The 13,313-nt window shown below is 40.8% G+C and overlaps 1 protein-coding gene and 1 pseudogene across 1 annotated transcript in view; one reads left to right on the forward strand and one right to left on the reverse strand.

Annotated features, from left to right (window-relative positions):
• Positions 1 to 1,029: 1,029 nt before the first annotated feature.
• The window catches only part of MTMR8 (myotubularin related protein 8), a 36,013-nt gene continuing 23,729 nt past the window's right edge, over positions 1,030 to 13,313 (forward strand). The window contains exons 1-3 of the mRNA XM_035101239.3: positions 1,030 to 1,209; positions 8,094 to 8,216; positions 9,316 to 9,478. Of these exons, the coding sequence (XP_034957130.3) occupies positions 1,186 to 1,209; positions 8,094 to 8,216; positions 9,316 to 9,478 (310 nt within the window). The 5' untranslated portion in view covers positions 1,030 to 1,185. The remainder of the gene's footprint in view (positions 1,210 to 8,093; positions 8,217 to 9,315; positions 9,479 to 13,313) is intronic.
• LOC148686597 (uncharacterized) lies at positions 12,291 to 13,170 on the reverse strand (annotated as a pseudogene).

The raw sequence follows: 13,313 nt of genomic DNA on the forward strand, positions 1-13,313 counted from the left end.
TCACAGTGGCCAACCAGATGCCTTTATGGGAAACCTGCAAGCAGAACCCAAGCACAAAGCAGAACTCTCCCTCCCTGCGGCTTCCCACTACTGGTATTCAAAAGGATTGCTGCTGGCAACTGCGGTAATAGAGCACAGGCATCGCTGCTAGCAGCCATGGATAGCCCTCTCATCCATGAATTTGTCCAATCCTCTTTAAAACAATCTAGGTTGAGGGCTGTCTCTGTTCCTGTGGCAGCGAGTTCCGTAGCTTAACCATGCACTGCATGAAGAAGTACTATATTGTCTTCTATCCATCCTGAATCCTCCAACCTTATCCAATGCAGGCACATATGCATATACGGTCATACCTCGGGTTAAGTATGCTTCAGGTTGAGTACTTTCAAGTTAAGTACTCCACAGATCCGTCTGGAATGGATTAATCCACTTTCCATTACTTTCAATGGGAAAGTTCACTTCAGGCGAAGTATGCTTCAGGTTAAGTACGGACTTCCAGAACCAATTAAGTACTTAACCTGAGGTACCACTGTACAGTTTTTGAATTTGAACTCAGTGCAGTCTGTATCTGTGTAAATATACTTAGGCTTGTACCATCATCTGCAATCCTGTGCAATGTGACTTGCTTGCTCCATGCAAACATGTATAGGGCCAGGGCGCTCTGATTGACGGATACCTGTTTACACTTATTTTCAAGGCTGCTCCGCATTTTAGGAAAATTTGGGAATATAAATAGGCAACGGAGTAATGCAGCAAAGGCCACAATTTTCCCCACAGCCAGTTGTGTACTATTATCATTTGTTGTTGAAGATGATGATGATGATTATCATCATAGCACTAACGTGTTTCTCTCCCTGGGTCTCTTTCCCTTTCCCTCTTTCTCTTTCTCCATCCCAAGCGGTGTGTCTCGAACTCAAGCCTCGGCGGAGGTCCTCTCCTCCTCCTGTTGCCTGGGGAACGGCGCCCTCACCCAAGATGGCGCTTGCGGCTTCAGGCCACGGGAGCAGGCCTCCGTCGGGCTCGGAATCTCGCGAGGTTCGGTGAAGAGACGGGGCTGAGGTTCTGAGGAAGAGGCCGGGGTTTTTTGTTTTCCTTTTTTGCGGCGCGGGCGGGGTACGTTCGGTCGAGGGCTCCGCCGCGAGGTAACCGGGGAGAGGTGCCCAGCTTTGGGGTGGGCCTCCCTCAGCCATGGAGCACATCACGACGCCCAAGGTAAGGGGTGCTGTGTGTGTGATAGAGAAATGTGGCAGGTGCTGGCCATTCCTCCCTCCTCATGAGGCTTCTTCAGCCACCACCCCCAATCCCCCCAATTTTCAGCTAGTCCTTCCCTCCCCACACAACGGAGGAAGAGATGGTGAGGAAGGTCTGTTGTGGATATTTCCTTTTTCTCCCTCCAACCCTTTTTTGGTAAACCATATGCAGTGTAAAGTAAGGGGTCCCTGAGCACGTGCAGAGTGCATTTCATGTATGTATGTTCGCCTTCCTAGTGTCTTGTGCCTCATTCTTCTATTTGCTTGGGCAGGGCCGGAGGGTGCGTGCTACAACCATTTAAAAAAATCTCACTATAGGAAAAATAAACATAGATACCAATGAGTAGACAAAATGGAACATTATTAAAATACATAACTTTAAAATATAAATCATTCCATAATGATAATATCCTGTGCTGATGTAGTGGGGTTATTTTATTGTGCATCTTAATTACAGATGCTTACATTAAATGTTCGTGTGACTGGTTTTTGTGCTTTTTAAATCGTTTAGAAGCCTGTTTCAGCATTAAGTGATATAGTAGTACAGTAGTAGTAATAGTAATGATGATGATACCCATTTAAAGCCTGCCAGGAATTCTTGTTTTCCTTTTTTATCCAGCCAGCCCTAGTATTACTGTATGTTAGGCTTGATGCTGCTGCTGAATTGCTAAACTGTGGAGTTAGTCTTGATAACACCACCTGGTCTTCCTGTACACAGGAATTGTTGATCTTAACTTAAGGATGTTTTCCTCCTCCCACAACAAACCTAATCAGACCCTCATTCTCATCCAGCCTTGCTCCAGATTTTCAGAAAACCCCATTACTGCCATGCAGACTCACATTAGTTGGTGAATCCTAGGTCTTAGTCTCAGCAGCTGGTTGGGTTATTGAAGGGGAGCGGTGGTTAAAGCATAGTAATATGCAGTGTAATGTAATCTCAGAGTTTTTGAACATGTATAGAGTGCATTTCCATAATCTTGCAAATGTTACATTATTGCTGGTGAACTGGAATTGACTAGCACATTTGACATCGTGAAATATGTTTTCAACAAGTCTTGGAAGTGGTTCAGCTCATCACATTCTATAAACGTTTGTGTACTTGTTGTTCTCCCTTAAGCCATACTGAAACCCTAAGCATGCTTCTCAAGGTGCTTCTCAACCTTTGCCACTTATCCACATAAGGTGGGCTTCTTGAGATCTTGGCCCTAGAATCTGGTATTGAAAGCAGGGATGATTGGTGCCAGACTGTGCAGGCATCTCACAGGGATTCTGAGCATGTGCAGACTATGTTTCCCACTTTTTGCACTTTAAATGGTAGATTGAAATTCATTAGCAAAATTCAGATTGGTAAAATGTACTAATCTATTCATTTAGCTTGTTTACATGATACTCTGCAAACATTTGAGCTTGTGTAAAAATGTCATAGTCTTGCATATCATAACCTTTTGGACTCACTACACATTTTTTCCTGTAGTTTTTCTATATTAAAATCAGTCATGTAAATAAGCCTATGTAAATATATAAGCATGCTAAGTGGCCAGTAACTTCTGTTTCCATGCTTTCTGTAGAGAATGGCTTCACTGTGGAATAGTGAGTCTTGTGGGTCTATTGACAAATTCACTCCTGAGTACCCCCTCCAGTGCTATGGAGTCTGTTTTACTCCTTAGTATACTGCAGAACTGTGGTTGATAAAATGGAATGGTCAAGGGCTGGAGGACAAGTGGTGTAAATCTTGATTGGGAGTTGACTGAGCTGACTCATAATTTGGCCTTCCACATAGTGGTGAGGGCCGTGAAGAGATCCTACTCCGTTGCCTCCATTGCATCCTCAGGGAGCCATCCAGCAACCCTTTTCCATGTCCAGAGATTGGTTATTCTTGATGAAGCGAGAGTTTGATCTCTGGAGTACACAGTCGCCTGCTGTAACCAGATGGCTAAACAAATTGAGGATAAAGTTGCTTTACTCCACAGCAATTTAAATGCTACTATACTATATTGAGAACTATAATACAGTGGAACCTCGGTTTATGAACACCTCGGTTTATGAATTTTCGGTTTACGAACGCCGCAGACCCATCTGGAACGGATTAATTCATTTTCCATTACTTTCAATGGGAAAGTTCGCTTCAGTTTATGAACGCTTCAGTTTATGAACAGACTTCCGGAACCAATTACACCCATGCTTCAGTTTATGAACGCTTCAGTTTAAGTACTCTGCGGACCCGTCTGGAACGGATTAATCCACTTTCCATTACTTTCAATGGGAAAGTTTGCTTCAGTTTATGAACGCTTCAGTTTAAGTACTCCGTGGACTGTCTGGAACAGATTAATCCACTTTCCATTACTTTCAATGGGAAAGTTCGCTTCAGTTTATGAACGCTTCAGTTTATGAACAGACTTCCAGAACCAATTGTGTTCATAAACCGAGGTACCACTGTATATTAAAAGCAACATCCATAATTGTACTTACTGCTCCAAAACTTTTTCTTTTGAAGTCTTTGGTTGAATATTAATGTGAAGAAAATATTTTGTCTAGTGGGTTTTGCACTTGCTGGAACATTCTATGAATTCAGGAATGAACATTATCTAGCAAGTGCATGAAATCATTTATAGTTTACACATTCTTCACTGAGAAATGATAAGCAAACACCAGCTCCAACTAGCATGGACAATAAGAGATTATGGGAATTGTAGTCTAGAAGCATCTGGATGGCCACAGGTTGGCCACTCCCATTTTAAAATATTTATGACTTTTGAAAGTTGGTGTCTCTTTAACCAAAGCATCATACTCTTACCTAAGATGAAGAAATCTGTGTGCAATATTTTTCTTTAACCTAATAGTGGTTTATCTGAATGGAATAGATAAGAAAACCAAACACCGCATGAAAGGGTTCCAATCAGTCATTCATATATCAGGATCAGAAAATTATTGGCTTAGCCATCTTGCTGCTGCTGCGTCCTTTTAACTTGTAACATCCACACTCCAGCTTCCTGTTTTGCTGGCTGTTGTCTTTCAGAAGGCATTGGGGACATGACAAGCTCTTTCCTTAGCCTGCACCATGCTAACATGGCAGAGAAAAAGCTATAGATTTAGTTCTCCATAGCATTTTTTATTCAACAGTTTCTATCCTGACTTTCTATCCTAACAATAAGCTGTGCAAATGCATATTAAAATAGGAAGCATGCAAGTTCTAATGTTTTTGGCAACGCTAACATTGTTGGAACATTCTGAAGTGTACTTGTTTAATTCGTTTACGTAGATTTATAACCTGACCCATCTCAAAAATGTGAGGCAAGTAACAAAAGCAGGCTTCCAGCCGTTATTTGCTTAACCTTGAGCCCCAAAACAATTTATTAAAAAAACAAAAACCTTGAGCCCCAAAAGCTCAACAGGTAGGCACTTCTCTCTTTAGGCTAGGTTCACTACTTAAGAAATATTCACTTTGCATATGAGAAGACAGGAGGGATTGCTGGTTCTGTTGCTATCACTACTGTGGCATCTCCTTAAAAATATTATATATGCCACAAGTTGGTTGTTTTGAGTATGAATTCAGAGTCAGCTCTGCTGCAGTCCTCTCCATTTCCTCTTTGATTGTTTTCGTATTATCTGTACACCAAGGAGCCCTCTAGCAGCAGGAACTTGTGCTTGGAAGCTATTTTGCCAGTGACCCTTATCCATTCTTTGTTGCACAGGCTAGCAAGGCCATTGGTGGAAGAGCTATCAAAGCTAGTAGGAGTGTTTCCTACAGAACTCTGGCAAAACTGCTGGCTCATGATTCTTTTGGATAGAGTCCTTACAAATACATGGAGGTGCTGAAAAGGAGTTTGGAGCTAACACTATTTGCACTTAGAAAAGCTTCCTTTCTTTTTTGCCTAAAAGTCATTATTTTCCTCATCACGTGTGATCAGGTGAATGGTTGTTGCAAGTCTGACTTAACTGGTTCCCCACCTCTGTAGGGGAATATTGGAATATGAGTATCTATGCTGAATGATAATAATAATGCTGTTTCCATATGCTCTATAATTAAAAACCTGGTGTTCAAACCAAAGCATTAAATCTCATTTAATGTTGAATGCTTGACAGTAAATAAGCTTGGTGATATAGCTCCACATTCGGAATACTGAATCCTCCCCCCTTAATTCGCATTTTCTATAAAGATATTATTGGAATTGAATAGCTCCATAGAAATTTTCTAAGCAAAGAATTTATTTTCTGAACATATTCTCCAGGTAATGTATATGAACTAGGATCCTGTCAGAATATAAATTAATCTGGGAATAATGTTCATTTTGAGAGCATTCACTTTTCCCCAAATTGTGAGGTTTAATGACTCATCTATCAATATCTGAATAAACCTCTCCCTATATTTTATTTATATTGCATGTTGCTAATTGAGTTATATCTTTTGATATAGATATACATAAAGATTTGATAAGATTTGGTACAAATACAAAATTGATACTCCTTAAATGGATGGGCAAGCAAATTTTCACCTATAGGCATCAATTCCAATTTGGACCAGTTAATAGAGTATCCTGATATTTTTGCATCAACACAGGAATAGTAGTATGAGGTTTAGAAATAAACAAAAGAATGAAATACTGGATGCCAACCATTGGTGTTATTTTTCTGAAGTGGGCAACTTTGGAACATACATACATAGTATCTTTGGTTGGGTGGATAGTATTACTATCAAAACACATCAGAACTGGTATCTCTTGAAACAATGACCATATGTCTGAGAGCTGTGGAATGCAATCTCTTAAAAATGGGATTTGACCCCTTTTCCCATGCTAAATTGACTATTGGGAATCCCAGGTTGGAAAATTGGAGAAAAGTTGGTGATGTGGAAAAAATGGATGGAAGTGGGCATGAACTATGTTACTAGATATAGATATAGATATAGGGACCCAGGTGGCGCTGTGGTTAAACCACTGAGCCTAGGGCTTGCAGATCAGAAGGTCGGCGGTTCGAATCCCTGTGACGGGGTGAGCTCCCATTGCTTGGTCCCAGCTCCTGCCAACCTAGCAGTTCAAAAGCACGTCAAAATGCAAGTAGATAAATAGGAACCGCTACAGCGGGAAGGTAAACGGCGTTTCCATGTGCTGCTCTGGTTTGCCAGAAACGGCTTTGTCATGCTGGCCACATGACCTGGAAGCTATACGCCGGCTCCCTCGGCCAATAATGCGAGATGAGCGCGCAACCCCAGAGTCGGTCACGACTGGACCTAATGGTCAGGGGTCCCTTTACCCTTTACCTTTTTTATGTTACTAGATAAACAGCAGCTATTGGGTGCAACCCAATGGCAGTATTTACAGCTACATCATTTGGTTAACTACTTTGTTTGGATCAGCAGCTTTTTCAGTTTCTGGGACACCTGAGATACTAGAAGAACGGGTTAAATCTTTTAAAACTAAAAAACCCACAATTACTTTTTATAGTTATTTGTTATCAATAAATCAATTTAATATGCAGATATTAAGAAATGAATGGAATAAAGAACTGGAGGTACTTACAGGTGAAGCACAGAAAATTAGAATATCATCGAAAAGTGCATTTATTTCAGTAATGCAACTTAAAAGGTGAAACCAATATATGAGATAAATGCATGACATGCAAAGCAAGATATGTCAAGCCTTTATTTGTTGTAATTTTAATTATTTGTCATTAGGTGGGTCAATTATAAATGGAATGTAATTATGGAAATGTAATAGCGATGTTTATTTTTGTATTTTTGTAACTATTTCTTTTATTACTGTGGAATTTCCAAAAGAAAGCATTTGTAAAAATTAAAAGAAAGAAAAAGTTGCATTACTGAAATAAATGCACATTTCGACAATATTCTAATTTTCCAAGTTTCACCTATATGGCCTAGAGTCTAGACAATGGGAGAGCTTTTTAACTTCTATAGCAAGGGTGTTAGTGGACCTTAAATTATGGCTTATAAAACAAAAATAATATTTAGAATTTGTTGGATTCCACTATGTTTGTATAGAAAAGGATTTTGTTGGATATTTAATAAGGATAATGCTTCCTTAAAATGTGTTTTTACAATGTCCAGTGCTTATTAAGTTTTGGGAGAAGTAGTGGATTATATAACAATGACTGTGTGAAAAAGGCTAAAATTTTCAGAGGATAAAATTATTTTGAACTACATACCTACTATTTGTAATTTGACAGCTGGACAACATAAATGGATTCTCCATGCCCTTACTATGGCCAAAAGTCTGATATTGCTGCTCTGGAAAGAGAATTGTATTGGTCCAAGGGTGCCAGCTTGAATAAAATATTGTTGGGTGGGGGAAGGTTTTGCATAATTGATCACAAGATGCTGCTCACAGACAATTTGAATGGCAATGCCTATCAACTTTGGGGGGGGTGACCCCCTCAAATATTTTTTGAGTGGGGCAAAAGGGACCTCGGCCCCTAGGAGTTGGCTCCTATGTACATTTATTAAATGGATTGAAGACCTGACTACACCTGCCACCTATGAGAAGATTACTTATAGACATAGACTTTGCATGAACAAGTATAATGAAATTTGGAACTCCATTATACAAAATACAGTAGGTTAAAAATTGTAACTGTTAACTGTTAACAGTTGTAGTGATATACTGTACATCTTTTCTCTCTCTTTTCCTCCACTTTTCTTTAAAACCACTTTTTATATGTTGTATTTAATTTAAAAATGAAATAAAACATTAAATCTCACGAGTGTGCACCCTATCTGGGCAGCACAGATGACTTTTATGTTCTGCAACTTATCTGGTGTACTGCAGATATTATAGAAACGTTCTAAACTAATGTCCACCCCCTGGCACTCTTCCTTTTATTTTTACCCTACAGGTAGAAAATGTCAAGTTACTAGATCGTTACACCAACAGAAAGCCAGCAAATGGAACATTGTACTTGACGGCAACCCATTTAATCTACGTAGATGCTTCGGCTGAAGTTCGAAAGGAAACATGGGTATGTAATGTCAGAGTGCAGTGTAACTCTCGCTGAGCAGTGGGAGACAGGTTGGGGTGTCTCGTGACCTAATGTCCTAAAGGGCTGTATTGATGTCCATGTGTCTATTTAACAAGCCTACCGTAATTTGTTCAGAGCTTTTAATGCACTATGATGTGTTCAGGATTTGGCTGGTGATCATTTCATGAGCATATGGATAAAAGCAGCCCTAGTGGTCCACCATCATCAGCAGTCTCTTCAATGTGTTTTGGAAGCCAGAGGCAATCTGTGAAGGCAATAGCACTGCTTGTTCAGCAACTGGTATTCAGGAGCATGCTTCCTCTGATACTGTTTCTAATGTGTTGTTGGTGATGTTTTCAACATGATATTAAGCCCATAGCAATTGTTAGAGATCAACATCAATTGACTGAGAACTACTGTAAGTTTGCATCTATAAAATTTAAGCAACATTTGCTCAACTTCACATTACTCAAATGGTATCTCCATACTGCAACAAATACACACACACACACACACACACACACACACACACACACACACACACACACACCTCCTCCAATTAATAGTTTACTTTTCATATTTTTTCTCACACTATGTAAATCTTATTTCATGAAAAGGAAACTCTTAAAGCAGCCTAGCAAATAACTCCTGCAACATTTTTAGTCTGCAATTCCCCCATCTGGCCCACAGTTTTCCTGCCCACACATCCCTATCTTAGTCATTTGTGCCTTCAAAGTAAAAGAGAACCTACTCCTATAAAGCACCCCTGCCTAGAGACACTTGCCCTAGGAAAGTAGCTGTTTATGAGCCTGATTCAAAGTATCTGTACCAGCTCAGATTTAATTCATGCTTATGAAATTAATCATCTTAGTAAACAATAGTGTTCCTGTGGTGTATGATGGCCTAACTGAGAGATTTAACTTTCTAGAAGTCAAATTACATCTTTCATGACAAGCTGTAGTTCTCAGTCATAAATACTGACTATTTGGTTTTTCTAAAATGTAAATAGTCCCCAGCTTCAGTTAGAATTCAGTCAGAATGGCTTTTTAAGCTGCAGTCAGTATTGCCCCTGTAAGCTTTCTTCCTTTCTTTTTTACAGATTCTCCACCACCATATTGCTAGTGTGGAGAAACTGCCTCTGACCGCATCTGGCTGTCCACTGCTTATTCACTGCAAGAATTTCCGTGTTGCTCACTTTATTATTGGTCATGAGCGGGACTGTCATGAAGTCTACACTTCCCTGCTGAAACTTTCTCAACCAGGTACTTGGAAAGTGCAGTTTGCTTCCATATGGAGGAAGGAACTTAGCTTAGTGATACAATACTTGCATTGCATGACAGAGATTCCAGGTTCAATCTCTGGCATCTCCAGGTATGCAAAAAATGACACCTATCTATCTGGATTTCCACTGCCAGCCAAGGCAGACAGTACTGAGTGGATACACCAATGGTCTGACTGCAAGTGCATGTTGATGATGAGCTCTGGTTATTGAACTTTGAGCTCTTGTTAAACCAGACAGAAAGGAAGGAAAGCATCAATAGCTCAAGCTCTTTCTATCTCTGTTAAAAGAGTGGAAATACTTTGCATTTCTCCTCTCAGGTTGTTGGTAATAATTAAAACATTAATTTTGTTTTGGTGCTTGTATAAATTAAAATATTATTTAAAGTTAAAAAAAATCTTTTGGCCCTCTAAAGTAGGAATGTAGAACCTGAGGCCCCCCAGAAGTTTTTGGACTTTAATTCCCATCAGTCCCTGCCGGTCAAGAATGATGGGAATTGTAGCCACGCAACATCTGGAGGGCTGCAGGTTCCTGATTGTATTCTCCTTAAAAGATTTCTGCAGTGATTTGATGTTGGTGGCTGGTAATTAAATTTGTTAGTTGCTTGTCGCACAAAGAAGCATTCCAAGTGACTTACAATGTATTTGAGAGCATAAGCACACATGAAAATAAAACACATGAAATCCATAAGAAACCACAAAGCAACCCTCAAAAGTAGTTATTGTTGAGGGAGTAAAATGCCTGGATTGTGTGGTGATCAGTTCATTTTGATCAGTTACATTTTAGAATCATATTTTGAAGAACAAAACAGAGAACACATTTGCTGACTATGGATTGCTATAACTCTCATTTTACATACCCATGGAAAAGAGGGTGTGTCCTGGAAAAAGAGGACATATGGCAACCTTACTCTAGACACTGAAACTCTGAAAAAATAGAAATTGTTTCAGCGTTTATAGGACCTACCTATATGATAACAAAAAATTATCTGCACTTAATACCTTATTGCATGTAATAATGGGCCATGGATGAGCTGACTTTCTTACCTTCGAAGACAGAGCAATTTGTGTGGGATCTGGAAGAAATCCTACAGACTGTATTGGGGACCCTTCATAGGCCTGGTGAAGCTCCTTGGGTCAGTATTTGACACTGTTGAGATTGGAATACCTTTCACGTGCAGCATTCCTCAACCTAGTGCCCTCCAGGTGACTTAGACTACATTTCCCATCAGTTCCATCTAGAACAGGGCTGATGGGAATTGAAATCATGTGGAGAGTTCCAGATTGGTGTGGGTGGGCTACACTAGAGAGTCCTGCCAGCAGCTTCCATTTTCTCGCTAATTTAAGGCATTGTGGTCTTTATTTCTTTTGTGCTTGAATACCCATAGTTTTGTTGTATTTCAGTACCTCCACAGAATCCCACACTATCTTTCCTCAGCAGAGCACAAATAATTACTCATTATTCGCTAGTGGATGACTGATGGTTGAAGATTACCTGTTTGGCAAACTGGCTATTTTATCAGATGCTGGCAGAGACCAATCTGTATCTGGAGAACCTGCTTCCTTGAGAGTCAACAGGATAAGTTACAATGGGAAGGAAGGAGGCCTGGAAAGGCAGGGAGTGAAAAGGCAGGGAGTGAGTTACTGTTGATCTGTTTGAATTTCAAAGCTGTCACTGAGTTTGACAATAATGCTTCAGAGAGCCACCATATTTTCCCAACAAACCCGAGAGCATCATTTTGCTGTAACAGTTCTAGGCAGATGAGGTTATCAAGTTCAGATGATAAGCAAACATATTTATTTATTTCAGTTTCTTTATGAATTGCTTCCTGTGAAGCATCTCATTGTAATTTAACAGTAATAACGTCTACAGCACAATTTCATATATGAAAACACTTTCAAGTTTAAATCTCCACAAACCTCCACATAAAAGACTCGCTGAAAAAGGAAGGTCTTCAGTAGGGACCAATGGAGACGGCATCTGTCTGATAAATAATGGGAGGGAGTTCCAAAGAGTAGATGCTACCACATTAAAGTCCCACTTCCTACATTGGACCTGTAAACTAATTGGTAGCCAGTGCAGTTGGACAAGGATCGGTGTAATATGCTCAAACTGTCTTGCTCCAGTGAGCAACCTGGACATTGAATTCTACACTAGCTGAAGTTTCCAAACTTGTCTTTAGAGGCAGCCCTACATATAATGCATTGCAGTGATCTAACCTTGAGGTTACCAGAGCATAGACAACAGTAGTTTGGCTATCCCTTCCAGATAGGGGCATAGCTGGGCCACTGATGGGACTCCGGGCCATTGAAGCCACCTGAGCCTCAAGCAACAACAAAGGAGTACCCCCAAGTAACCCCATCAAGAGCAGGTGACCTCCCACCCATCTGGTCTAGGGAACCACCCACTAACAGTGCCTCAGTCTTCTCTGGATTGAGTTTCAATTTGTTGGATCTCATCCAGTCCATTACCGAGGCAAGACACTAGTCTAGCACTTCCACTGCCTCACCTGCAGTTATAAAGGAGAAATAGAGCTGAGTGTCATCAGCATACTGCTGACAGCGTACTCCAAACCTCCAGATAACCCCACCCAGCGGTTTCATGTAGAAGTTTAATAATGTGGGGGATATTATTGAGCCCTGTGGAAACCCACATTGAAGATTCCACGAGGCTGAAAAGCATTCCCCAAGCAACACCCTCTGGGAACGACTATCCAAGTAGGACTGGAACTACCACAAAGCAGTGCCACCCACTCCTAGTTCGGACAGTCACTCCAGAAGGATACCATGGTTGATGGTATTGAGAGGTCGAGAAGAATTAACAGGGACATGTTTCCCTTGTCTCGCTCTCAACAGAGGTCATCATACAGGGCGACCAAAGCAGTTTCTGTGCCAAAACTGGGCCTAAACCCCGATTGAAACGGATTCAGAAAATCAGTTTCTTCCAAAAGTGCTTGGATCTGGTCTGCGACCACTTACTCCAGAACCTTGTGCAGAAAAGGGAAATTAGCAACTGGCCGGTAGTTAGGTTTTCTGAATCCAGGAAAGGTTTCTTAAGGAGTGGTTTTACCACTTCCTTCTTCAAACAGGCAGGGACCACCCCCTCTTGTATAGAGGCATTCATTACCTCTCTGGTCCAGCCAGCTGTTCCCTCCCTGCTGGTTTTTATCAGCCAAGAGGGGCAAGGGTCTAGAGCGCAAGTGGTCATCCTGACTGATCCTAGCAACTTGTCCACATCTTCGAGCCTTACTAACTGAAACTCATCCAACACAACAGGACTAGACTGTGCTCTAGACACCCCATGAGAGTCATCTGCTATAACATCAGAGTCAAGTTCTTGGTGGATGCAAGCAATTTTATCCTCAAAATGCTTTGCAAACAAGTCACAGTGAGCTTCTGTTGGTTCTATCACCTCCTTTGGACCAGACTGTAAAAGGCCCCATACAACTCAGAAAAGCTCTGCCGGATGACATAATGAGGATGCAATGGAGTCAACAAAGTATGCCGCCTTTTCTGCCTTCACTGCCACTAGGTAGGCTCAATAATGAGCCCTTACCAGAGTTTGGTTGCATTTATTTGGATCTTTCCTCCATTTGCATTCAATTTTGTTAAGCAGTGGTGCAGTAAGATGGTGATATGTTTGCACAGTGAACAGCCAAGCTGTTGCATTTTGCATTAACTAGATAGTTTCAGGCACCCACATGAGCAACTTTGCTCCTACACACAAGCAGCAAAACCCAGGTGTTCCAATTAGTGCTAGAAACACCGCAGAAGGACAGCTTGTTTTTTTGATTTCCAAGGGAGAGCAGCCATTGCTGC

The sequence above is a fragment of the Zootoca vivipara genome, chromosome Z2 (assembly GCF_965207765.1).
Source record: "Zootoca vivipara chromosome Z2, rZooViv2.hap1.1, whole genome shotgun sequence".
Taxonomy (NCBI): domain Eukaryota; kingdom Metazoa; phylum Chordata; class Lepidosauria; order Squamata; family Lacertidae; genus Zootoca; species Zootoca vivipara.